The sequence below is a fragment of the Marmota marmota genome, unplaced genomic scaffold (genome assembly GCF_001458135.2).
Source record: "Marmota marmota marmota unplaced genomic scaffold, marMar, whole genome shotgun sequence".
Taxonomy (NCBI): domain Eukaryota; kingdom Metazoa; phylum Chordata; class Mammalia; order Rodentia; family Sciuridae; genus Marmota; species Marmota marmota.
In genome coordinates, this window is record NW_026000130.1 from 10,058,509 (window position 1) to 10,085,046 (window position 26,538).

Sequence of the window (26,538 nt, forward strand, 5' to 3'; positions counted from 1 at the left end):
TCAAATCACATACCATATGGTTCTCCCATTTCAAGGGCACAATTGAGTGGTTTTTATTGTACAGTCAGCCTTCTACATCCATGGGTTCAGAATCTGTGGATTCAACCAACCAAGGATTAAACGTATCTGAAAAAAATTGCATCTGCACTGAACATGTACAGACTTTATTTTTCTTGTCATGATTCCCTAAACAGTATAGCATAAAAATATTTATATAATATTACATTATATTAGGTATTTTAAGCAATCTAGAGGTGATTTGAAATCTACAGGAGCATATGCATAGGTTATATGCAAATTCTATGCCATTTCAAATAAGGGATTTGAGCATATGCCAATTTTGGTATCCATGGAGAGTTCTGGAACCAATCCCTTAAGCATACTGAGGGATGGTATAACTGTATTCACAAGGTTGAACAAATGTTATTGCTATCTGGACCCAGAATATTTTCATACCATTAACCATCTCTCCCTCTCTTTCCATTCCCCCCCATTTTCAGGCAATCACCAATCTATTTTTATGGATTTGCCTTAATGAGATTTTTGTCTCTATAGATTTCCTCATTTTGAACACTTAATATATATGGAATCACATAACATATGACCTTTCATCTTTTGCTTAACTTAGTGCAATATTTTTAAGGTTCATGCCACTCCACTCATTTTTCATGACTATGTAATATTCCTTTATGTCAATTGACTACTTTTATTTACCCATCATTTGTTGATGGACTTTTGGGTTGTTTCCACCTTTTGGCTACTGCGAATAGAGCTTCTATCCCCAAAGCTGCTTGTGTTGGCCTGTGGGGACAGGAGATAATAATTACTCCTGGTAAAGGTGGAGATTAACCAATATTCACTAAAATTGACAGAGCATCTTCAACAAACTGTCCTGCTGTGAGTCTATTAGATTTTAGAATTACAAAAATACAGTTGTCCTTTGATACTTGCAGGGTTTTAAAATCCACAGATGCTCAAGTCTCTTCTTTAAAGTGGCATAGTATTTGCCTATAACTTATGCACATCCTCCTGTATACTTTAAATCATCACTACATTATGTATTGTGCTTAAAACAATGCTGACTGTAGTTCTGCCTCATGTAGGTAGGAGAGTCATACTAGGTGTCTCACCTCATGTCTTATTCTAAAGCTTCCTACCTGTAGATGAGGCTCAAACACCAAGAATTCTAGAGTGATACCAGGGAAGTAGGCAGAGCAAGAAGCTCCAGGAACCCCTGCTTCCTCTAGAAAACAGTTGAACTAAAACAAACATTTTTTTTTTTTTGGTACTGGGGATTGAACCCAGGGGTGCTTTACCACTGAGCTTCATCTCCATCCCCCCCCCTTTTTTTATCTGGGGACAAGGTCTCCCTAAATTGCTCAGGCTGACCTCAAACTTGTGATCCTCCCACCTCAGCCTCTCTACTTTCTGGGATTACAAGAGTGAAACACCACACCCAGCTAAAATGAACTATCTTAAGGTACAGTCAGCCCTCCATATTCACAGGTTCCTTCTCAGATTTAACAAACTAAGAATCATATATTTTCAGGAAAAAAATGTGTCTATACTAAATATGTACAGACTTTTTGTTGTTGTTGTTCTCATTCCCTAAACAACACAGCATAACAACTACATAGCATTAATATTGAACACTCCTGGGGATTGTTCCAGGTGGCTGTGGTGCTGGATCCAGTCTGAGTGCAACCAATGACCACTTTGTGACATTGCCCTTTGTTTTAGTCAGTTTTTTAGGGGCTCATGGTTTCAGAGGTCTTAGTCCACAGACTGCTGACTTAAGTCTATGGGGGGCCTTACAGGGAGGTATTCCTTAAGCTGAGCTGAGTAAGAGGAGGAACAAGGGTGCAGGATCAGTGATTATATTAAAGTGAGGTTCCTGGGGTGGTTTAGATGAGATCAACAGGATCATCTAGAAAATGGGCTAAGCATGGTGTTTGCTCTTGGTGGGGAAGGTCAGGGTCAGGGTAAGCTTCTCCCACCTTCTCAAGCATGTCCCTTGTATTAATGGACACATGCACCTGCCGAAACAGTGTTGTTTTTCTTGACACATGATACTAGGGTGGAGCTGAGGCTCAGAATCTTGGGGTCTAATACTGGTTACCAGAAACAGACACTCTGGAAAAACAAGGCAGCCCAGGCTGGCATGGCTAGTCCTACCACAGGAGAGGAAATGGCATGGAAGGGGTGTCTGTGTAGAATCAGAGTTATTAGGAAGCTAATGGGCCCTGGCTCCAACCCTGCCTACAGAGGGTCCTGACCATCTAACTCAGGCCTGGGTACTGGGTGAAGACCAGGTATAATCCAGAGCAATTCAGGGACCAGGGCAGGCCCTGGAGAAGTCTTGAACACATAGTTACCAGCCTAGATCCTGGGACCTAGGCTGGTCAATAAGGACACATCAAGATATCAGTGAGTGTGACTGGGACCCAGCAAGTCACTACCAACAAGTGTAAGAAGAGAAGGGGAAAGTGCCTAAACCACCCTAGAGATCAGGGCCTTATAGGCAGGTGTTCCTCAAGTTGAGCTGAGTAAGAGGAGTAATCAGGTTGCAGGGAGAGGGATCAGTGCTCTAGAGTAGCATGCTAACAGCATGAAGCTCTGAGGAGTGACTGGCAGAATGACAAGCATATGCAAAAAACTTATGGCGGGTGTGGACAGGGGTCTCCAGGAGTCAGGGTGATCACCTTGAAAGGAAAATGGAGGAGACTCTGGTGGCCCAAGCTGCTCGGCGGGCGGGGCCTGCCTTTGGACGCGCACCATTCCGGAGCGCGCGGGGCGGGGCCTCTGGAGGAAAGGACCCGGCTCGGAACTGGGGGTGGGGTGGGGGGCAGGCGGAAGCAAGACCTNGGGGGGCGGGCGGAAGCAAGACCTCCGAAGTGAGGGCGTGGCTCCAGGGCGGAGCCTCCTTGTCTGGGTGTACTTAAGCTGTTCGGGATCGTAGAGACTGCCCGCCATGGCTTTGAGGCGTGTGTTTTCCCTTCGATCCTGCTCTCCCCGCACACCTCATCTCGCCCCGCTGTCCACTTCGCCCGCTACCCGCGAGCAGCCCGCCGCGGGTCCCAGGGCTGTACCGGGATGCAGGCCGGTTGAGGCCGCGAGGCCGCCAGTTCCCGTGGTGGACTTCAGCAACGCGCAAAAGGCATACCGCAGCCTGCGTACTTGGGAGCTAGCGCGCAATCTTCTGGTGCTACGGCTGTGTGCCTCACCCACGCTGCTGGAGCGCCATCAGCAGGTGTGCGAGTGGGCGGATGGGTGGGCTTGCAGGTGGCTAGGGGCGGTGCTGGGGGCTTTTGCTGTCCCGGGAGCCGTTATGGAGTTAAGCTGGGGCCACTGAAATATCGCCTGAAGCGATGATTTGAAGCCAGGAAGGGAGGCGTTTCCTGCATTCCTTTTCGGACCTTGTGAATTTCCCTACTCATCATTTAAAATTAAAAACAAAGACCAATGAATGTTTAAGATATGTACCACTTGCAGGAATACAAAGTTATCACCCTGGAATTTAAAATCAAGTATCTTTCATTTTGCTCAAAGGGAATTCTGGCAGAGTTCCACAAGCTGTGACCAGTCACTTCCCAGACACCGTCATTCTGAACAACGCTGAAGAAAATAGAAAATCACCTAAACACCCAAATTTAAACTTTAAGAAGTGTGGGAGTCTTGGGGAATTAACCAGTTTAGAGGTATTAGAGATGACAGTTATTTCAAGGTGACCCTGGGAACAATTTGTAGGGGTCTGGTTGTTGGCCCCCGGAGTCTGGAAGGCTGTGTAGGTAGTGGTGGCTTTTTCGGGTGAGACTTTGAGTGCATCGTGTTGCCCTCAACTCCACTGGGAGGCAGGAGGAGTAAAAGAAACACTAAGTCACACTTACAGCTTAGCCCAGGCCATAGCAGGTGGGATGTGAGGGCAACACCCTTGAAGTTAGAGTCAGGTGCTCATCAGAGGTTTTGGCTTGGATCCTTGGGGGAGCTTCACAGTCACACTTGGAGCCAAGGTGGCAGGAATGGGAGTGTGGTAGAGGAAGAAGGGGTGGAACTTGGAACTGGTCTCCTCTAGGAGACCCAGTATGTTTGTGGCAGATGGTAATGTCCTGAAGTAAAGCCCACCTGGGGAGGAGGGTGAGAATGGACATTGGAGGTAAAGGATTTGGTAGAGCAGGTGGGGAGGACCAGCATTATAAGGGGCAACTGGAAAGGAGCAGGAAGTGCTGTTGGCACTGTAATCAGGAGGAGGCAGCCTTCTGGGGCAGGAATGACGGGAGGGAGTGGTCAATCACAGGGACTCTGTGACAGGGCAAAAGCTATATCCAGGTCTCTCAGTGGTATCACAAGTGACTGGTTGTGGGATAGGGTCAAACAGTACAGAAGCCATGCCTGCCTGTGACTAAAAGGGAGTGAGAGAGGGATAGAAACTGTCTTCCCAGAGATGCGCCATGCTTCTCTTTACCTATCAAGCAGTGGTCAGGCACCCCTTTGTGCCTTGGGGTGGACTCTGAGCTGGCCCCCTCAAAGGTGGGGTCCAGAAAGGAACAATGTGCTCATAGTCATAGGGAGACCAGAGTAGATGGAAGACTAAAGGGGTACTTTAGTACCCACTGTTCTGCTCTAAATGAAGATTGACTTATGGTTGCTGTAAGTGAATAAGCAAGCTGCTCTTAATGATCTTCCTTATAAAATTGATAGTGGCCTAGGTGACCTAGTGAGACCATGTCTCAAAATAAAAATAAAAAAAAGGGCTGAGGATGTAGCTCAGTGGTAAAATGCTTACCTAGCATGCTCAAGGTCCTGGTTTCAATATCTAATACTAAAACAACAATGACAGCAAAACCCCCAAAACCCACCCTAAACAACCTGATGCTGTTAGGCCCACTTTGGCCCTAAGTGGTTGAAGTTTATAGGGAGGTATAAAGAAGATTTCTCTGCTGAGAAGGGATAGGCTGGATGGCCCAGTCAGCTTCTTCCCTTTGCCTTCCAGCTGCTTCAGATAGCCAGAAAACTTCTTGGGCAGAAACTGTTTGACAAGCTAATGAAGATGACCTTCTATGGGCAGTTTGTGGCTGGCGAGGACCAGGAGTCCATTCAGCCCCTGATCCGGCACAACAAGACCTTTGGTGTTGGCTCCATCCTGGACTACGGAGTGGAGGAAGATCTGAGCTCCAAGGAGGCAGAGTGCAAGGAGATGGCGTAAGGCTTACCTATCTAGAGTTACACAGGCATCTGGTAGTAACCCCAAAGAACACTGGGTTTTTTGGGAGCCATGTTCAGCTGCTGAACTTCAGCCTTGTCTAGGTAGAGGCCAATGCTAGATGAGCCATCAGCTTGATTACAAGTGGCCCTCTTGGGTTCTGCCAGTAGTTCTTGTGTTTTTACTTTCTGCAGATGACAACTCTGGGCTTCCATGGAAAGGCTGGTGTAAGTAAAGCCCACCTGGGGAGGAGGGTGAGAATGGACACCAGTATGCCTGAACCCAGAGGTGGTTAAGGACTGGGGACTGAACACTATGGATCTTGAGCCCAGTCTAGCCCAACACTTGGTCTTATATAGTTTGCAAGTTATGAATGGCTTTTGCATTTTTAAGTGGTTGAAAAAAAATCAAAACAAGAATCATGTTTTGTGACATGTAAAGTTTTATGAAATTAACATTGCTTTTGCCCTACAGGGGCAGAGTTGTGTAAATGTGTGGCCTCCAATACTGAGAATATGTGCTGCCTGGTTGTTCACACAAACATTTGTCCGACACCCCCTCCCCCGCTCGCAGGAGGCTGCTCTGGTTTCCTGCTCTGCTACAGTCTCTCTTCCCAGGAATTCCTGATTGGCTAGTGGGTCCACCATTCCACCCTTGCCTGGCCTCAGCTGGTCTTGAAATAGTTTCCTAATCTGCAGGTGACTCTGCCTAGAGGGTGTGGAGTCTCCCAGGGTTGGCCTCTGCCCAGGCATCCATGGTGAAGGGAATCACAGCCAGGAACACTGTGGTTAGGCAGGCCTGGAGTCCCCTCCTGTTGTCACTAAACTTGTTGCAAGGCCCATGCCCTGGGCAGGGAGTGTAGGGGGCATATCTCACTGACCTGCCCACTTGGGCAGTAGGATGGAATGTCAGGATGATGTTGCCCTCTACTTCTTGAGGTAATAGCAGACACACCAGAGGCTAGCTTTTTTTTTTTTTTTTTTCTCCCAAAGTGCTGGTGCCTGTGACTCTCCAGGACAGGCTTGGATTCTGGGCCTGACCCATGTAAGGCTCAGGACATGCCCTCTGTGGAGCAAATCAGGCCTCACATTTGTTTTGTCCCGCCCCAGGTAGCTGCAGGGAAGTAGGGTGGGAAAGGCAGTCACATGAGGCCTCTTTCCCTGGGAACAGAATGTATCTGCCTTGTCTCAGCATGCTGGCCTCTGGCTCATTGGCCTGGGGAGCCCAGCCCCTTGCCTTGCAACTGGCTGTTTTGAAGGCAGGGTGCTCTAGTCCAGCATCCCCTGCGAGCCTCCCTTCCCCCTGGGGACTTGGCTGCAGCCTTTACTGAAGCTGCCTGTTGAATAACTAATGGGCTCTGTGGCCTTGGTCCCAGACAGGGTGATTTCACAACCGCAGTTTCTCAGGCGCCTTTGATATGAAAAGAATCCTTTCCTAGAGTTGCCCCTCTGGCTTCCTCCATGCTTGGCAGTAGTTGGAGCATTTGGAGGTGGGCTGGCCTGTGCCTTGCCTGGGGACTGTCCACCCCACTTGTAAATCCACTTCCCTCACTCTGCAAAGGCTGTGCCTCTGTTAGGTTGCCTGCTGTTGATGGCTACTTGTCTGCTTGGGCTCTGAGACCTAAGTGGTAGTCGCTTCTTGACCTGACAGTGTTGATACAAAAGCTCAGTCCTTGTCCCTGATGTTGACCCAGTACTGGGACAAGGTTTTGAGAAAAAGGTTTTATTGCTTTTTTAGCAAAGTAGAGTACACAGGGGATTTTTGCCTCAGACACTGGAATTCTAACTGCCTGGGGGACAGTAGGCTTTTAAAAAGGGATACAGAGGCTAAATTCCTCAAGTGCCCTATCAGGAGTCATAATGTATTTGTAGCCTTGAGAGTTAACCAATTCTCAGACCCATTGGTGCCAGCCCAGAAGTCTGAATTTCTTGATTGCTTTGGCCAATGAGCTGAAGAACAGATAATTTGTCAACTTGTGACAGGAAGAAGGTCAGTCTTGCTTTCCTCATGGTTAGGAATGGGGAAAGGAAGAAGAAGAAGGAAAAAAACCCATGTCAGTTTTAAAATAAGCCACCAGTAGTCAAGCAGAGAGGTTTACATTTTAAGCATAAAGGTTTATATTTAAAGCCTAAAGTGGAGCCATTATAGGGTGACCACCATCTAATGCCAATGGTAGATAACAAAGATATACACCCAATTCTGCTGCTTGTTGCTTTGCCTTCAGAGGAACCCAGGCTGTAGGGAAGGACTAGATTTTCAGGCACCACTCCATACCATCACATGGCCTGCAGGACTCAGTGGGTAGTCCTGGTCAGGAGTGACTAGCAGTACGGATCTGCTTCAGTGTCCTTGTGATAACAGGTGGTGGTGGAGGAATATCAACCTTCCTTGTCTTGTAACAAGGCCCATAGATTGTACTCTGGGAGAGAAGCAGAGGCCACTACCATGAATTAAGACTGTGGTAAGGAGGGGACAGTAGTGGTGGTTCTGGGCCTGCCCCTGGACTAACCATGAGAAGAATTGAGTCAAGGTCCAGCAGTTGTGTATGCTAGTTAAAACACATGCTATATAAATTGTGGGCTGTGCAGTTTCAGAACCAGATCTTCCTGTTGGGGGTCACCCAGGTCCAGAGGCCCAAGGTCAGCTGTCCCTTGCCATGAGACTTTCTACTCTAGGCAGTACTCAGGCTGCCTCCTCTGCCTTAGCATATAAGGCATGGGAGTGTGTGGCTTTTGTCTTGTTCCTGGGCCTTGATTTAAAGGGCTAGGGGTTTGACCCTGCCAGTTCATGCCAGAAGCCTTACAAGGAGGCCAGGAAGCTTCCTGTCACAGACAGGAGGTCTTTGTGGGACCTGACTACTCCCTTGTTACAGAGTTAGAACATTGTCACACAGTCACAATTTACCCTCTTCTTTTCTGTTACATCTTGTCAGCAGGAGGCGCAAGAGCAGTAGCTGCTTGCCTACCTCCTGATCCTGGATTGTGGCTTCATGGACTGTGGTGTCATGAGGAGTCCCATTCCTCTAAGGGCTTGGGTCCACCACGATTTTTGGGTTTTGACCTGGATATTCTGGCTCAAAGTCCACGGATAAAGGTCCTGGGTTAGGAGCCAGGGCCAATGGGGAGGGCTCGTCATGTGGCTTAGTGGCCCAGGCCTTGCTCTGTGATCAGTAAGGTTAAAAGCCACTAATGGTGAGACCCTTTGATACAAGAGGCCTTCTGAAGGTGCAATTACCAAAGGTGCAGTTAACTGTCATCTGTCCTTGCTTTCCTGGTTTGACCTTTCCATGGCTTTACTTTTGCTTCAAAAGATGGTAGGGGTATGGGTTGGGCCATAGGCCCTGGAGACCCTGTATGGTGCTGGCTATGAGGTTGAGTTCTCTCTTCATTAATTAATGAATAAGTAATGAATAATTAATATATAACAGCTTTAAATACAAAATCTGAGATGTAAAAAGCCCAGTGTTTTAGGATTAAGGTTAAGGTGAGCATCCCCATTATTTATAACAGCCCAAACTCTTGCTATCCCAATGGCATAGCATTGGAACTGAGCACTAGAAACTGGTTGCCACATTAGGGGGGAGAATGGTTAATGGGGGGGGGGAATGACATCAGAAGGGGGTACAGTGGAGAAGGGAAGGACAAGTGGCAATAGGGTAGGGAAGTTACAGTGAGGCTAGTTGAAAGACTGTGGGGAGGACTGTAGGCCTGACTGAGCCTTAGTAGAAGGGCAAATGAGCTGGGCCAAGGGCAGCCAGTGTCTTGACCTCAATGTCCTGTCTTATTGAAGACTTTGGGTGTTCTGGGATACCTTGTGAACCTGGGAGGCTTTTTAAACAAGGGGATAGTGAGATTTGATTTGCATTTTAAAAGAAAATTCCTGGTTGCTGCTTGGAAAATAAGTCTAAGGGGCAAGAATAAAGCAGGGAGGCTGGCCCTGCAGGTTGTGGTTGTGCCTGCAATGGGGGAAGGATCCCAGAGCTCTGCCCAGGTGTCCTCAGAGGAACTCAGAGGCTATGGACATGGAGGTAGAAGCCAGAGCAAGGGGATTTCACTGTTGGAGTTGGGCTTCCTGCCTCCATTCCTCTGTGCCCTCTGTGGCTCTGTGTTCCCATTTTTCCTGGGAAGAAGCATCACCTCCTTGCTAGCTTTTTTTCAAGACAAAGCTGCATGTCCTGGGCTGTTCTGAGAATCTCAGTGGATAGTTTTCTTACTCTTTCTCAGTAGGGAGGAGCTCTATCCACATGGTTTCATGTGGGCTTCAAGGGCTCCAGAGGTCACTGTCCCTCCTTGGCCCAGTGGTCACACCCAAGTTGAGCTGTGCTTTGGAGCCAGCCCTCAGTCAAGATCATGATCAGGATCAGGCCCACAGCTCAGCCCCAGCCTCCTCTCCCTCTTCTGCCTCCTGTTACCTGCAGGCCTAGGTATTATGACCCTGACCTTTGCCTCTTTCTCTTTTCTGCAGGTCCTATGCCTCTTCAACAGAAAGGAATGGCAGCAGTGAGTAAGAGGCCACTGTTTATGAACAGATGCTCTCCCCCACCCCATGCACCCTGGTGGCCCAGGAGACATATGGGTTCATGGCCTGAGTAAACGCTGGGGTAAAGATTAAGTCCTGAGGCTCCTCCCTGTACCGGGGCTCCTGGCCTGGCTCTGTGTATCCTCACACATTGGCAAGTGACAGGCCCTGAGTATTTCTCATAGCCCTTTCATATGGACTTAGTCTTCTTGGCTTTTAGTGTGTGACAATCCAGGTCTTTGTGATGGAGGCTTGGCCTTCCTGACCTGGTTTGCCCCATGATGAGGCTTGCCAGGTGGAAATGTATTATAGCTAAAAGAACAGCAAGGGAAGGGGTATATGACCAGCTGAGAGAAAAAGGCAGCTTTGAGGAGTAGAGAGCTGCAGGGCCCATAGCACAGGAGTGCTGATTGAGTCCATCTGAGGGTGCCAAGGACAAAGTCATTGGATTGTTCATGCTGGGTATAGGGGGTTTGAGCTATACCTTCTAGTAGAGCTGGTGGCTGTTTTTAGGCCATGTGTCCACTTTTCTAGGCATGAGTAAGAGTGAGAAGCAATATCAGGCCCATCTAACCTTTGGAGACCAAAGGGACAGCGTCATCAGTGGTGCCCATACTTACTTCTGTGCCAGTGAAACCAAGTATGATAGCCGCATGGAGACCCTGTTGCACTGCATAGAGGCCTCAGGTAGGGTGATTTGGCTACATACTTGCCTGATCCCAGCTTGGGAAGATCTTTGGGCAAGTGGAGATGAGATACTGGTTGGTGAAGAAGGCTGGGTCTGCAGTGAGAGGGCTTGGCTGTCACACTCAGTTTGTGCTGCATCTAGCCCTTTCCTGAGACAGTGCTTCTTTCTCTACCTCATGTTCCTGCCCTTTCTTTGGGAAGTGCCTGAATGTGGAGCACTGGGAGATGGTCCATGATGGTGGACTGAATTACCCTCTGCCCTGGGTCAGTATTTGGTTCGGCTAACGATGCCATATCCTCTGTGACAGGGAATCCCTCCCTGGTACAGCCTACTGGGGGCTGGGAATGGGGGTGGTGAGTTAAGCCATGAGGTCACTGAGCCCCAATGTCCTTAATTCACACGAGATCCCAGCATAGTCCCCATGCCATCCCTAGCAGTCTTGTGTATAATGGCAGCAGGTCTTATGCCTTCTGAACCTTTTAAGTTCAGGAGTGAGTGATGCTTCAAAGTTTCTGCTTAATGGGCTGGGGGGATCCCTAGTGGTCAGGTCAATGCTCAGTCATTTTGGTGAGGGACATCTTCTTGCCTCCTGCCTCTTTTCTCTGGGGGCAAAATGAGGTAGGGGGAGGGCAAACAGAAGCAAAGATGACCTGAGTGCCCCACCCTCTTCTCTACTTGGTATGTCTGTGTCCTGTGACCCATACATGGATATCCTGTGGTGCTGATAGCATTAGGGAAGGAAACTGAGGCAGGGAGAAGCAGGGACACCTTTGGGGCTTCATAGCAGTGTGTAGGTCTTGCTGCTTCCTTTGGCCACCATCTTTCTGCATTATGTGGCAAACAAAAATGTTACCAAGTCACCCCTTCCCACCTCTGTGGTAGGGTCTCTGGAGCAGCCAAGTGCAAATGTGTTTAGGGGACTGGATAGCAACATGATTAGGGAACTGGCTGCAGAGTCAGCAGGGCACAGATTCCTGGTGCTCCTTCTCCCATCTATGTATCTGTTTCTTCATAGTTCTTCCTTTGGCTTCTGACAGGTAAAGCCAGTGATGATGGCTTCATAGCAATTAAGCTCACTTCCCTGGGTAGACCCCAGTTTCTGGTAAGTGCTAGAACCTTCTATCTCCAGAGAATTTGTAAGACATTTGGGCTGCTGTGGGCATTAAATGATAGCATATGTGTCCATATTCTTGAGTATATAAGGATTAATACAGGATACAAGTCCTGTCTTTAGGGTATCAGAGCTTTAAAGGGTCTGGGAGAACTGGGTGTGTGCTATGGATACTGACTCAGGCTTGTGTTTGCAGCTGCATTTCTCAGATGTACTGACCAAGTGGAGACATTTTTTTCACCAAATGGCTGCAGAGCAAGGGCAGGCTGGGCACGCTGCCATGGACACAAAACTGGAGGTGGTAGCACTACAGGTGGAGTGTGAGGGGATGGTCACCATGGGGTCTTGGGGAAGAACCTCATCCAGTGGTAAGTGGCTGTGGTCCAAGGTGGATCCCTGGAGCAATTCTGAGAGATAGCCCATTCTACTGCTACTGTCAGCTGGGGAGGATGGAAGAAAAAGAGGACCTGCCATGGGCTCTATTTCTGAACAAATACAGGAAGTACTGGCAGAGGGTTGGGGAGGTAGCAAGAGTGTGGAGGAGCTGAGGGATGAGAACAGGCATCAGTAGACAGATGTGAATAGACTCATCTGTGGCATAGTAACAAGTCCAAAATGGATTCCATTCTGCTAATGATGTAATAAAGTCAAAAGAGGGGGACATTAGTGGATAGGGCTCGGAGACATCAGTGCTGACTCCTCCTTCTTACTTCTAAAGGAAAGCATTGCTAAGATGGGCATTGCATCCAGGGCTGAGATTGAGAACTGGTTTACACCAGAGACCCTGGGAGCATCTGGGTAAGAGCAGCATCCCTGACTGAGAATAAGGGGGACTACTTAACTACCCTGGGGGTAGCCTTGGTTCCAGCTGAGTTTTAGCAGCTTCTCCAAATCCTGGTTGCTCCTTTAAGAGGTGATAGTGCTGAAGGGACCACTTCTCTAAGATGTACTAAGTAGGAGTGATGGGAACCTGGGAAATCCCTGGGGATAGGGCTGGGCAGCATGGACACAGGGCTTCTTCTGGAATTATCTGAGTCCCAGAAAAAGGGTATTGGCCCTTCCTGAGACTTGCACTGGTAGGCAATGAATCAGAGTCCCATATCCCATCCTCAGGGCCAAAGACTGAGACAGAAGTCACCAGGGGATCCCATTCATATGTAGTGCTCAGCCATCCCTATCCATTGTAGCTTACCTAGTCCCTCTAAAGCTGCATCTGCCTCCTACCTGGTCTCCTACCTTTGGCTTTTCCCTGAACCTAATCTGTTAGGGCATCAGCTATAAAAATGCCGATGCCCTAATTCAGGAATGTTCACATTTTGGTTTTAATTTTTTAAATAGAGAACAATATTTATATTTTAACTTCAAGACTGAAAACAGAAGTGAGTTTTATGGTAGCTGGGTTTGGGAGTGCTCTTTTGGGGAATGGGTTGGCTTTGGCCTGATACGTCCAACAATCTGAGCACCCATGGGTAAAGCTGTGTGGCTGGATCAAGAAATATCTTTTGGCCTCCTTTGTTGATGTGTGTTTTCCCACAGCACCATGGACCTGCTGGAGTGGAAAAGCCTCATTCGCTGCAGGACTCAGCTTTCCAAGCACCTGCTGATCCCCAATGTGCAGGTAATGTTTCCCTCTCACTGGGTCCTGGCTGAGAAGAGAATTAAGCTCATCACATATCTCCTGTTTTCCACCCTGGGGACACAGTGTGACTGAGACTACCATTTTCTCTGGCCCCACAGGGGAGAGAACAAACCCACTAGTGTCCTCAGAGTGCTGAACAGAGACCAACATGGAGCCTTGAGGAGCCACAAGCAGAGGATATCTGGGTGTTGGGGGGGCACTTCTTCAAGTCATCTAACTTTGTTTGTTAGGTCACCCAAACCTCTTTGGCCAGAAATGGCAACAATCATTTTATTCTCTCTCATAATTCTAGGTTTATATGGCTCAGCTGGGTGGTTCTTGTTTGAGGTCTTCCATACATTTGTATTCAGAGGGTCATGGATCTAGTCATTGTGGAGGTACCCCACCTACATGTCCAAAGGCTGATGCTGGCTGTTGATTGGGTTTCCTCCCAAAATGGTGACTGGGTTCCAAGGGCAAATGTTTTCTAAGATGAGGGCCAGGTAGAAGCCATGTTGCCTTTTCCAGCCTAGTTTCAGAAGTCATATGGTGTCACTTCCTGTCAAGTTTAGTTTGTTAAAAGCAAATCATTAGGCTAGCTTACATTCACAGGGAGAGGAATGAGACTGTTTGAAGCCCCTCCTATGCTGGGATTTGAAGGTGGAACATTTTCTTGGGAACATGTTCTGCAGACATTCCTTCCATGCTGTTCAGCCCTGGCCAGTTGAGGGCCCAGCCCCCAAACTTTGAGTCACTGACCTAGAGCCTAGAGGTGTGGCATGTTCAGTGCGGTTCTACTTAAGAGTCACTGACACCTGGAGACTTAATCATACATATGGCCAGGGATAAAGTGTTTGTGTTGAGTGAGGTGAAGCTGCTGGGGGCCTACAGAGGGACATGCTTGTCAGCACTACCAAGAACTTCTCTGCCACATTAGCAGGAAAGTGGCAGGCCCTGGTGCTGCATTGTCCCCCCAGGTTGGGTCTTGCCACTTCCAATTTCCAGCCCACTGCTTACCTGCCTGACTTCTTGAGGGCCACCATCTTGGTACCCCTGCTGCAAGTCAGTCTGTTCCCCATAGCTATCCTGTCTGCCTGTAATCATGGGTTTTTCCTTTGGAGTCCTCCCTGTTCCTGACTGAGCCTTTCCAATTGATTGGCTGGTCAAGGTTCACATCCTTTGCCTTGAGTGGGAGCAGAAAGGGTTCTCCCCACAGCTATGGGACCCCCCTGAGGGTCCTGGGGAAGCCATAGAAGCAAACACTTTGGGCCTAGCTAGGGCCTGGAGCTAGCTGGCACGAGCACTAAACTCCCTTCTGGTACAACCAGGCTCCAGGTATAGGACAAAGAGCTGGCTAGCTGTGAGATTCCAGGGCATCATATCACTGTGTCTGGTTGGCCTAGGGCAAGGTGCTGACCTTCACATGCAAAGGTAGTTGGGGGAAGGCAAGATAAAGAAGGCTGTCTGATTCTAGGGCAGGCACCAAGGTTTTGGCTGGCTCAGGTGGTCCTTCTGGCCTTGTATGAGAGGGTAAGGTGGTACTGGTGGGCTGAGTGTAGCACTGCTGACACAGGTGTGATCTGGGTCTCTAAGTGTAGCCTCCCTGGCTCTACAGTGTAGTTTGACCATATGCTGTACTCTCAGACAGGACAGCTGGAACCCCTGATGTCACAGTTCACTGAGAAGGAGGAGCTGCAGATGATGAGGATACTGCAGAGAATGGATGTCCTGGCCACGGTGGGGCGGTGTGAGCCAGCCCCACGTGGGGTGGGGGCTGGGGCTTCAAGGACCCTGGGACTTGTGCTGAGGAAGGGCATCTGTCTCACTTGAGCCATGAAGTCTCTCCTGCCCTTTGCACCTCTTAGAAAGCCATGGAAGCAGGGGTACGGCTGATGGTGGATGCTGAGCAGACCTATTTCCAGCCAGCAATCAGCCACCTGACACTGGAAATACAACGCAAATTCAATGTGGAGAAGCCTCTCATCTTCAACACCTACCAATGCTACCTCAAGGTATGGGCCCCTGCCTCCCCACTTCCCTGTCTACCTCTAGGCCTTGACTATAAATCCTCTGGTGTGCAGCATGACCAACTACCCTGCAAGAGGTATGGTTTTCTGAGCTCTGTGGCATCTGCCTGGCCCTACTCTGAGCAGAGGCTGGGTGCAGAGGAAAGAGAGGAGAGAGCAGGCTATGTTCCCAAGGGGAGGTCCCTCTGTAGCAGTTATCCTGGTCTGGGCCCTACTGTCCAAGAAAGAAAACCCTGCCCAGTGGCTATGTCCAACCCTGCAGAGGTAGCGAGATTGGGGTGATTGCTTCAGAGTAGTAGTAAGCAAGACCTCTGAGACCTGTCGCCAGTCCCTGTTCTGGGCTTTGGGACTCAGACAAGAGTGTTGGCAGGGATGAGAATGGGGAAGGCAGAAGAGCTTTTTAAGAATCCATCTGATGTACTTTAAACCCCCTTTATGGATGATCATTTCTTTTTGTCTGCTTTTAGCACAGGCCTCTTTAAGAATTTGATAAAAGGTCTGGGATCCTCTGTAGAAAAAGACTTGTGCAGAATTTCGCATGTCTTGAGGAAGCCCAGAGGTACTTTAGGATAGGACCCCAAACTGAACCTTAAGCCTGAGGGTGCTAAGTTGCTGGGGGCCTGTGTAGATCCAGAGCTTATAAGGATGAGCCAAGTATCCAGACATAGGATGGTGTGGAGGTCCAGTCAGGTGGCCCCAGCATGCACCCTGATCCCAGCTGAGGAAACTCTGGATACCTGGCACCTGGGCTGACCCCCCACAGGGCTGTCCCAGGCCAGAGGAGGATGCATGAAGGTGGCCTTGTTGTCACCCCTTCTTGGGGACAGATCTGAGGCCCATTCTTACCTACAGTTGTCTGCCAGACTCCCAGAGTGGCACCTCCCTCAGGCGGCTTCTGCCTAGTCCTAGGTGTCCCAAATTGACATACCTTGGAGCACCTGGGCCCTAGTAAGTCTCTGTTCTGGCCATCAGCTGGGGTCCCTGTGACTTGGCCTTGGTCCCACAGGATGCCTATGACAATGTGACCCTGGATGTAGAGCTGGCTCGCCGTGAGGACTGGTGTTTTGGGGCCAAGCTGGTACGTGGTGCATACATGGTCCAGGAGCGTGCCCGTGCTGTGGATCTTGGCTATGAGGACCCTATCAACTCTACATATGAGGCCACTAATGCTATGTATCACAAGTGAGTCAGCCCTTCTGTCTTGTTTCCTGGGAGACGTGGGGAGTGAGGACCGTAGAAGACCATGCTGCTAACCCCATTCAGGTCTCCTTCAGGGCATAAGTGATATTTCTTCTGTTTGTCATTTATTAAAAAACATGAAGGCGTTTCTTTTTTTTTCTTTCTTTTGGTACTGGGGATTGAAACCAGGGGCACTCTAAGACTGAGCTACATTTTAAAATATTTTATTTTGAGATAGGGGCTTGCTCAGTCTGAGGCTGGCCATAGCATCTGACAGAGAAAAGGGAAAAGTTCAGAGATTTTATTTCTATCTAGTTTTAAACCTGGGTTGTGTTGCATGGGGTGAATGTGATACGACTACACTAGGGAAACACCTCTTTTTAAAAAGAGGTGTCTACTGAACAAAACAAAAACTGGCCTTGATATCACAGCTGTCTTCTGTTGATACTTAGTGGAGAAATGTGCAATGAGCCCAGGGTGCCCAGCCCTCTCCATGATGGTGTCCCTACTCTTTGCTTTTTAGTTCACATGGTGGGATTGTTAATGGTTGTGCACCTGCTATCTTTGCCGTTTATCTTGGAGATCTTTTTGTGTAGCACAGGCAGTCCAACTGCATGATTTTTCTCTGAGGTTTTATGTTCTTGTTGCAAATTCTAAGGGACCCTGAGTGTCTCTGCAGCTCCTTTCCTGGCAGCACAAGCCAATTGTGCACATCTGTGCTGTGTATGTGCCATGCCCATCAATGTTTACACAGTACACTCTGTCCTTTGCTCTTGTTTTTTTTTTTTTTTTCATTTAATGGTACATCTGGATCCTCCTGTGTCAACAGAGCAGTTCTATTAACAGTGGCACGTGTTTAATACAGGTGCACAAAGTTATGTGTCCAGGGTCTATGATCTTTTCTGGTTATTGTAATAGGATTCACTGAACATCTCGTCCTCCTCATGTTGTATGCATCTGTTGTGATAGGTTTTGTGTCTTAGGCACAGTGTCACAAATTCCTGGGTCAGAGAGAATGTACTCCAACCCTGATGGTTATCCTCACTGCATGATGACCATACTGTTGAGAGTCTTGCTGGTGAACAGGGATGCTTACCCCACACAAGGCCCCCAGGCATCACTTCCTTTTATTTCCTCAAAGGGCTAGGAAGCGAACTGTAGGATCCCTTCCCAGAAGCAAAGCTGCAGGTTCAGGCAAGCTCCCTCCCAGCCCCTGTGTAGTGACAGTAATGTTTGATGTGAGGAAGTCGCACCTCAGCTAGTTCTTTGTGAACTCTTGAGTCCAAGCTGTTGCTCAGTTTTTCTTGGCTGTTGATCCTTCCCCTTTATGAGGTGCTGAGGAATGGAGGGCCAGGACCTGTTTTTGTTCCTCCTGATGCTGTGGGTAGGTACCCTTGGGAGGAGCTGCTTACTGGATAGCTCTGGGCCTGCAAGGTTAGCAGTGAGGGGTACAGGCCTGGGACCAGGCTCACATGGCACTCTCCCCAGGTGCCTCAACTATGTTCTGGAGGAGCTGAAGCACAATTCTAAGGCTGAGGTAATGGTAGCCTCCCACAATGAAGACACCATTCGTTTTACCCTGAGCAGGTAAGTGCTACTTGTACTGGGCTGTTGGGTTCTCCAAGGCTGGGGAAAACTGTCAGCACTCCAATGGTCAAGGAGCTCACAGTAACCCATTAGGTGCTATAGGATAATATCCATGGAACAAGCTGGTATGGAGTATTTAAGCCCTCTGGACCTAGCTGGTATTCTTGATGCTGCTCTGCCATTACTTTAGATTTTAACATTAATCTTGACTTTAATTAAAGTTTCAAGTTCAAAAAATAAATTGTTTTAGGTGATTTAAATTCTTCAATGAAATGTCTAAGGGTGATGTTAAATCTCAGTGCCCTTCAGGAGAGCTCTCTGATGTGCTGCCTCATCTGTAAACAGTTTCCATTAACATTTAAAATTGCATTTAGAACTTAATACAGTCTGTTTTCTCTTTAAATGCTTGTCCCATGGAGCACAACTTTGGGAGAAATCTAACAAGTCAAATACAGAAATAAGGTGAAGTAAATTCCTAAGTATTCCAGAATTTTCACCATGGTTCCATCTCTCACACCTAGACCCCAAAGTGCCCTAAGGTATAGGTGTATGTATGGGTATTCTGGAGTACAGGTACAGATGTGCCAAATCAGGACACCTGATACAGGAAGCTAGTGATGAAAACATGAGAATCATCAATGTGTAGGTATTTTAAAACCCAGAAAGTTCTGTATGATCCTATTAGGGATGGTATGACAGGAGAGGGGGCCAGATAGTTGGGGGTCCCCACCCTAACATCGGAGCTTTGATGATAAAAATATAATGTGAGCCACAGATGTAATTTTAAATTTTCTATTAACTATGTTAAAAGAAAAAGATGAAATTATTTTCCATGCTAGGATGCACTTGCCTAGCATGTCTGGGGACTTGGGTTCTATCCCCAACAACACACACACAAAAATTTTCATTCTTTTTTTGTACTAAATCTCCCACACTCCATATTTGACATTTGGCAGCACATCTGAATTCATACCAGCTACCTTCTAAAGACTTGGGCTGCTGGTGGCTGTATATGGGATAGAACAGCTGTGGAGATGGGATGGAGGAGCAGCCAGCAAGGGGAGGACAATGGTTGGAGGGGACAGAAGACCAGTCACCAAGCAAAATCCCCTTGGGCTCTAAGACAGCCCAGGAGCTTCCCGGGGTCAGGTGCAAGCTCTTGGGGTGGGGTGATCAGGGGGTCAGGATGTAGAGGTGTGGGGGAGGTAATGGGGAAAAAGAAGGGTTGAGGAAAGGGGAACAGTGCTGGCCACGTACCAACGCCTACCCAGGGAAAGCCTCCCTCTAGGAGTAGGAGGGAAGCCTAGCCTAGTCTTGCTGGCAAGACATAGTTGGGGGGCAGGGCAGAACTCAAATGCTCAGCCCCACCCTGCATGGGATAGATCCTGGAGGGAAGGGGTTGGAGTCTGGGTGTGGCAGAAGGGCCTCAGAGATAAGACTGGGGCCCTCTACCCTTCTCCTAGGGCAATAGCTTAGGGTTGACTCCTCACCAGTCTGGTCTCATGTTTTCATAGGATGGAGGAACTGGGGCTGCATCCAGCTGACTACCAGGTGTGCTTTGGACAGCTTCTGGGCATGTGTGACCAAATCAGCTTCCCCTTGGGTGAGCTGGGCATTCCTGGGTGGGGTGGGGTTTGGGGGACACCCTGGTGGGGATGCAGAAAGTGGAAGTCACACCTGTGTCCTTGCTGTGTGTATAGGTCAGGCAGGCTTCTCTGTATATAAGTATGTACCCTATGGCCCTGTGATGGAGGTGCTGCCCTACCTGTCCCGTCGAGCACTGGAGAACAGCAGCATTATGAAGGGCACCCAGCGGGAACGGCAGCTGTTGTGGCAGGAGTTGTGGCGGCGGCTCTGCACTGGCAGCCTTCTCTACCGCCCAGCCTAACTGCTGTGCCACCACCATAGTTACTCTACCACCTGCTGCCATGTTATTCTGTGACCTCCCAGAGCCCTGGGAAAAGGAATTTAGGGGTGTAAGTCTGGGTTGCTCCCAGGCTATCACCACCAGATTTGCCTTTTTATACCCAAGAATTTGAAACCTGTTGGAGGTGGGGAGGGCTGCCTTAGGTGGTTCCTGCCCCACCCAGGATGCAGATATTCAGGCCTAGGCTGAGTCTGATGCCTGCCTGAGCCAAGGTATTGTCTAATGAGAGGGCCTGGGCCCCTACCTCTTAGTTTAATGGGACTGTCTGCTGCCAGGGTCCAACCCATATACCTGAGCCTCATGGGTGGGTAGTGGTCCAGCTGGAAAGCCTGCCTGGTCAATAAACTACTATTCTACATCTGAAAACCCTCAATTCTACCATGGTGCCCTCACATGAAATTAGCTTGCTCTGGGCAGCATAGAGGGAATGGCTTGGATGGAGAAGTCTCACTTTCAAGTTCTAGAGATCATTTCTACCATGGATGGGACAAGATATACTTCCCAGATGGCTTCAGTGCAGACCTAGCCACCCATGACTTCAAAGTCCAGACTTGCAGTCTACACAAAGGCAAACAGATAATGGGACTGGGCATCCTAAAAAGAGGGGAGCCCCAGGAAAGGTCTCAGCCACACTGTGGTGGCTGCATAAGATGGGTACTGCTCTCTGCTATCTCCAACACTGCCACAGAGCTATCAGGAAAGGACTGTATGTGGGTTGTGGCAGAAATGAGACACAAACCAAGTGCACGTGCCTTTATTTCTTTGGGTCACAGGATTTGTGCATTGGAATTCTTTTTATTTGGGGGCTTCAGCTGCCAAAGGAGAGGCCAAGACCAAAACAAACTCAAAACCTGGGGCCTGGCAAGGTTGGGATGTGCCCATGGAATGGGGAAGGTATAGAACCAACAACCCTGCTCTCCACCCAGCACTGGGGGAGACAGCGGGTAGGCTAGGCCTCCCTCCTTTTCATGACACCATCCTAGTGCTTGCACAAAAAACCCAGGCAAAGGTGGGTGACAGGTGCAGCCAGATGAACCTGGCTTGATCTTAGAATGGTGATGCTTGCTGGCAAATGGGCATCAAATTTGACAAGTGGCCAAATACCAGGAAGATAAGTTCCTTGCATCTTTCTGGTGATGGTAGTCAGGGCTGTATTCCCAGCAATGTTGGTAGTGGTGGCCAGCAGGGATCCCCACCTGATCACAGGGCTGTCTTCCCTGTCTGGCAGCCCCTTTGTTGCAGCTTCCGGATAAGTTCCAACAGGTTCATCTGTAGTGTCAGCTCCTGGAATACAGAGGGGTCCTCCATGAGGGCCAGATGACACCTGGTGCTCTTCCACCCTGGCCTAGAGGCAGATACCAGGGCCTACAGGCTCACCTCCTGTGGGCCATGGGACTGGCCTCCAGGTTCTTTCTGGAGTCCCACTTCCTTGCTATCCCCACCTACCACTGAACCTGAGCCTAACTCATCAGGGACCAGGAGTACAATCCTAAATGTATTTGGCCTTCAGGGACCAATGATAAGGGCTGCAGCAGGGCCAAGCACTGACCTGAGGGTTGGTAGTCACATAGAAGCCAGCTACCCCTGCCTTCTCGAGTGTGCTCTGCTGGTCAGCCACTTTCCGGTCCAGCTCCAGGACAATCTTCCGGTCCATTGCATGTTGTTCCTCCCGGATCCGATGCTCTACTGCCTGCCGCAAACAGAGTGAGGGTGGCTCCAGGCTCAACCACCACACCCTTCAAAGCCTCAAACACATGATTTTGCCTGCCACTTCCTCTTGAGTACCTTGCCCATCCCCAGTGACACTGGCTCCAGGACCACAGGTATCCTCACCACACCCAGTCTTCACCTTTCTCAGCCTCACCAGACTCGGCAGCAGAGAGGTTCTAAGAGGCTTCCCCCAAAGCCCCAGCAGCCTTGGACCTAGTGTACATCTCTGTAGCCACCACCCATACTCTCCCATGGCTTGTTGATTATGTATGTGTCTCCAATTGACTCTGAGCTCCCTGGGAGAAGGATGGACCCCTTTCTGGCTATCCCTGTCACTCCACCATTGTATTTGCATGCATGAGGCCTCAATGTTCCCCATTGAGCGCCTGCTCTGTGTGCACCCCAGCCCACAAGAAGCTACTGTTTTAGAGAGTAAGAGAATCACAGCTGGGCTTTCACTCCCTACCCAGCCCTGGCCCATGGCAAAAATCCGTGTGTAGCCACTCACCAGGCTTCTGGTGGTCCAGGCCTCTGGTGGTCAAGACTCAGAATAGCTGCAGCTCCTGAGCCACCCTGAGCTCAATTAGCAGAACCAGGTAGTCCCTGCAAGGAAGAGCCAGGCCTGGCCATCCCACCCCTGTCCCCTACCTCTAGCTCCCGATGCTGAGCTGCCTGGAGCACAGGTAGGTTGTGGGGCCGGCAGGCTTGCTGGGCTTCTAAGTGCTTCTGCCGTAGGGCCTGCCTGAGAACTGGGAATGGAGTCGAGTCATTAGGAATAGCAGGTTTTGGGGAGAGGGGAATAGACCCAAAACAGGTAAGAATGGAGCCCAGAGCATACCTCAATTCTTCGTGTCTGCCCCTTCAGCCAGGCCTAAGGCTGGGAAGCACCACCTCATGATCCCACCCTGCCTTAAGCTCTATGTGAAAGAAAGCTATGTGGAGTCTCAGTTCTCCCAGGTCTGCCCTCACCCAGGGCAGGGTGCCCAGAGCACCTTTCTGCACATCCAGGGGACTCCAGAAAGTACAGGGAACTGAAGGAGGATGGAAAAGGGAATATTGGTATAGGGTTGAGGTCAGAGCTACAGCCTAAGCTTGGAAGACCAAGGGTGGTTGGAGGAGGTGGGTGGGTGACTTGAGGTCTGAACACTTATAGGCTCAGATGATAGAGTTTTAGTTGTGCCCTGCCATCATCTATGGGAGACCAAAAGAGATAAAGGACTGGGAAAGGAAGGGAAGAAGATTGCCGACTGCCAGCTGTGTGGCTGTGCTGTTCCTTCCTTGGTAATGCCCTTCAGGGTAACAGAACTACCCCTCCCCATTGGCATCTCCCAGGTATTGCACAGCAGCCAAAGAAGGGAGAAGGGTGGGTATAGACCTGGGAGGCCCCCAATTGGGTTAAGCCTGAGGTATCAGGAGCCAGCAGAAGTTCTGTGCTGAGGAGTTTATGTTGTTCCAAAAGGATTTCACCTTCCACCACTGAGCAAGGCTCCATGGTCCCTGCTAAATCATGCCACACACATAGATGGGTGCAAACTGTCCACTCTGATGGGCTGATCAGAGGACAGGAGCACCAGATGAATATACAGCCAATGCCCTACACCTTACTGGTCTAAGTATCAAACAGTCATGCCTCCCCAGCAGGGAGGGGTTGCTGGCAGGACAAGAAAATGCAAAACCCCACACTCTCTAGGAAGAGCTCTCATGTGACAGCTTTTCTCATGACTGTCCCTGAGGTTCCTGGCAGGTAACCTGGCCCCTGCAGTGCATATAGCTATCTCCAATCCCATTTCCTGGCATTCTCTGTATACCACAATGGTGATAGTTGTCACAGTAAATGTGTTTGAAATCAGAAGACACCTTCAAAACACCTCCATAAACACAGAGGCAAGAAAGACACTCTGGTTTTCTGGTTATAGTGTACATTAAGTGGAAGCAGGACAAAGAGCACAGATAAATGCAGGGAAATGTCATTTTCTTCACTCCATTTATCAAATGTTGCTGTAAATCCCAGGCAAACTCCCAGATTCCACTGGTAAGCAAAAGAAAACGTTAAGGAGAGAGCCATGCCAACTACCTGCTGAGAAGGGGCCTGGCTTTAGGAATGCCCAAGGAAAACAAAGGCCAATTACCACCTGTTAAAAATTATTTGAAGGAAAGGCAGAAAGTCAGCACAAGCCTGTTCTCTGCTGGCCATACCAAGACCTTGCTCAAGCCTTCTGAAGGACAAGACAAAGGTTCTAGAGAGTTACCAAAAACTATCCCACTTAAAAGCAACCAGGATTCCATGAATAAATGGCTGATTCCAGGATTGAGGCAAGGAAGTGCTGGAAAAATAATGGGAATACATCAGATGGAGACAGCCTGAAGCTCTCAACATGGCAAACATGGCACAATTTGAGCATTAAAAAGAATAAATTAGGAGCTGCGGCTGTGGCTCAGTAGTAGTGCACTTGTCTGACATGTGTGAGGTATTGGATTCAGTCCCCAGCACCACATAAAAATAAATAAAATAGAGGTATTGGGTCCATCTACAACTAAAAAAAATTAAGAAAAAGAATGAGCTATGTATTTTGGATCTGTGAGCTATGTGTACCTTGTACGTCAATGAAAATGTTTAAAAATACAGTTGCTCAAGCATTTAAGGAAGAAGTAATACCAACTCTTCACAAACTCTTATGGAAAACTGAAAAGGCCACTTCTCAACAAATTCTAAAAGGCTATCATTACCCCAATGCCCAAACTAACAAAAATATTACAAGGCAACTACAAACCAATATCTGTCATGAACACAGAGGCAAAACTGCTTAACAACGTTTTAGCAAGTCAAATCCAAGATAGACAAAAATTATAGTACATCATGACTTATCCCTAGAAGGCAGTTCATCTCAGGAATTTAAAAAAACCAATGTAATTCACTGTAGTAATAGAAAACCCACCTGATCACCTCCATAGATGGAAGAAAAGGACTTAATAAAATCCAACATCCATTTTCAGTAGTCATACATTAATCCTGGGGCACATGGACATTGCCTGCCCTCATGGGTTAGGGACCTTGCAACACTAGGAGGATTTTTTTTTGGGTCTGTCACCAACATTTATCCTACATCTAATCAGGCCTCAATCTGCTGTCCAGTTTACAAAAAACAACAGTGTGGAGAAACAGGTTAAATGATAGCATGAAGAAACAATCAAACAGATGCAGTACAGGGACATTTTACAGGTAGAATGCATTGGATTCTTCAAAAAGTCAGCCTCTATAAATGTTAGGAACTATTCCAGAAGAGATTTAAGTAATCAATTGCAGGATATGAACCTGGACTGGATCCTTAATTATAAAGTGACAATTTGAGACCTGTTAGGTAATGTGACCATGACACCTGGAATGGTTCACTGTGGTTGTGTAGGAGAACATTGTTCTAGAGCACTGTTTCAGTTCTCTCAGGGTCAAGGTTTGACCCTAGGGCTGTCTGCAGACATGTCTGATTGTCATGACTAGGGAAGGGTGCCTCTGTCATCCTGTGATGCACAGGACACTATCTCATCATAAAGATTCACCAGTTTAAATGTCAACAGTGTTGGATTGAAAATCCTGGTATAGTGGAACGCTGAGGACTTCTGGTGAAGTGCTCAGGTGTTACATAAACGAACTATGGCAAAATATTGTTGAATCTAGGTGGAGAGCAAAATGGTATTCATTATACAGTTCTTTCAAATTTTCCAAATGTTTTAACTCTTTTTTTATAACAAAGTTAGGAAAAAATAAAATAGCAAAGGTAAAAATATAATGGTGTATGGAGAGCTCCCTATTATAATTTTCAGCAAGGGGCTCTCAAGCCCTGAGGGGGACACACAGGAGGAAGCAAGCCTGTGGATCAAATGGAAAGCTGTTGGAGTTGCTGAGGGTGCTATAGGGTTCAGAGCTTAGGAATTCTATGAACAGCTGGTGTGGTGCCCTGTAGGGCCTTTGAGGGAACTGACCCTAGAGTGCTGCAGAGATGTCAATGAACGTTTATCCGCTATGGGGTATGGGTGTGGTCAATGGCCTCCAAGCAAAGTCCTTGGGCCTTCTAGTTTAGAAGTGGGCGGAGAAACAGGGTATCCTAAGCAGGGGGTTTCTGGCTTTATGTCAGGCTCAGAAGGAGGTTGTGCAATTAATACTGGCTTGATTCAATGGCCACCAAAAAGACACTACAGAAAGCTCTGCATCCTTGATCTGGTCAACCTGAGGTGTCTCCTGCGAGGGACCCTTAGGAAACCTACAAAGGTCAAGCACTCCCGGGGCTGGCCGACCTGGGAAGGAGTTTGCGTTCTCCCGCCACCCCTCCGCACCTCGGTGTTCGTTCTGTAGTCGTAGACGCTGGTTGTAGAGGCTCTTTTCGGTGAGATGCTGTATCTCCAGTAGCCCCTGCACAATCTCGAACACGGTGCCGTCAAGGAGCGCCAGGGCTAGGTCGCTGAGAGTGGTATAGGACAGGCGCTGCTGAAAGGAGCTGCAGGCAGAGCGGCGCGGTGAGCGCGGGCGGCACTTGGGCCACTTAAGCGGCCCGCCCCGCCCTCCGCTGCGCACCTGGGTAGCTCTTTAACCAGGCTCTGCAGCGCGGACAGCAGTTGGTAGTGCTTTTCTTGCTGTCGGGCCCCGTCCACCGACTCCTCCAAGGAGCTGGCGTAGCGCTCCATGGCGCCGGCGTTCACCAGCTGCTGGCCACAACAACGCTACCAGCTCCCTTCACGTCAGCTTTGAGCGCGGTTCGAGCGACCCTTTTTACGTCATTCTTGAGCGCCGCTAGTCTGCCCGCCTGCGCGTCCCTCCCCTTGCGTCAGCCCATACCCGCCTTCTAACATGGGTGTCTTAAATCTCACAGCTTCTGGTCAGTTGACCCTGCCGCCGATCCTGCCTGGATATCGGGGTATTTCAAAGAATTCCTGTCCGGTTTACACAGAGTCTGTGCGCACCAACTCTCCACCCCCTCGCC

General features: G+C 48.8%; 2 protein-coding genes across 4 annotated transcripts; one reads left to right on the forward strand and one right to left on the reverse strand.

Moving 5' to 3' along the window:
• Nucleotides 1–2,940: 2,940 nt before the first annotated feature.
• On the forward strand, nt 2,941–20,221 carry Prodh (proline dehydrogenase 1). 2 transcript variants are annotated; one of them, XM_048785172.1, is made up of 14 exons: nt 2,941–3,250; nt 4,991–5,199; nt 9,665–9,699; nt 10,253–10,405; nt 11,444–11,508; nt 11,714–11,830; nt 12,236–12,315; nt 13,054–13,135; nt 14,780–14,872; nt 15,001–15,147; nt 16,169–16,344; nt 17,830–17,928; nt 18,348–18,390; nt 19,443–19,531. In XM_048785172.1, the coding sequence occupies exons 1-13, from the start codon at nt 2,972–2,974 to the stop codon at nt 18,367–18,369; spliced, it is 1,557 nt and encodes a 518-aa protein (XP_048641129.1). In that variant the 5' UTR covers nt 2,941–2,971; the 3' UTR covers nt 18,370–18,390; nt 19,443–19,531. The 2 variants fall into 2 exon arrangements, with proteins under 2 accessions (XP_048641129.1, XP_015355938.1); XM_015500452.2 differs by lacking the exon at nt 18,348–18,390 and adding an exon at nt 19,629–20,221 and having other exon boundaries at nt 2,942–3,250.
• A 391-nt stretch (nt 20,222–20,612) lies between these two features.
• LOC107154738 (DiGeorge syndrome critical region gene 6 like) lies at nt 20,613–26,323 on the reverse strand. Of its 2 annotated transcripts, none has more exons than XM_048785173.1 (5): nt 26,133–26,323; nt 25,856–26,055; nt 22,214–22,314; nt 21,405–21,545; nt 20,613–21,139 (listed from the first exon to the last, which is right to left on the reverse strand). In XM_048785173.1, the coding sequence occupies exons 1-5, from the start codon at nt 26,240–26,242 to the stop codon at nt 21,056–21,058; spliced, it is 636 nt and encodes a 211-aa protein (XP_048641130.1). In that variant the 5' UTR covers nt 26,243–26,323; the 3' UTR covers nt 20,613–21,055. The 2 variants fall into 2 exon arrangements, with proteins under 2 accessions (XP_048641130.1, XP_015355940.1); XM_015500454.2 differs by having other exon boundaries at nt 25,895–26,055; nt 26,133–26,320.
• Nucleotides 26,324–26,538: the final 215 nt, after the last annotated feature.

Excerpts from the sequence above, each read along its gene's own strand:
- Prodh (XM_015500452.2), top strand. The coding sequence starts at position 2,972 with ATGGCTTTGAGGCGTGTGTTTTCCCTTCGATCCTGCTCTCCCCGCACA. Across the intron at positions 11,831-12,235 it reads TGGAGGTGGTAGCACTACAG|GAAAGCATTGCTAAGATGGG; the intron begins GTGGAGTGTGAG and ends TTACTTCTAAAG. Across the intron at positions 15,148-16,168 it reads CCTACCAATGCTACCTCAAG|GATGCCTATGACAATGTGAC; the intron begins GTATGGGCCCCT and ends TTGGTCCCACAG.
- LOC107154738 (XM_048785173.1), bottom strand. The coding sequence starts at position 26,242 with ATGGAGCGCTACGCCAGCTCCTTGGAGGAGTCGGTGGACGGGGCCCGA. Across the intron at positions 22,315-25,855 it reads GAACGCAAACTCCTTCCCAG|TTCTCAGGCAGGCCCTACGG; the intron begins GTCGGCCAGCCC and ends CTCCATTCCCAG. Across the intron at positions 21,546-22,213 it reads CTCAGCATCGGGAGCTAGAG|GCAGTAGAGCATCGGATCCG; the intron begins GTAGGGGACAGG and ends TGTTTGCGGCAG.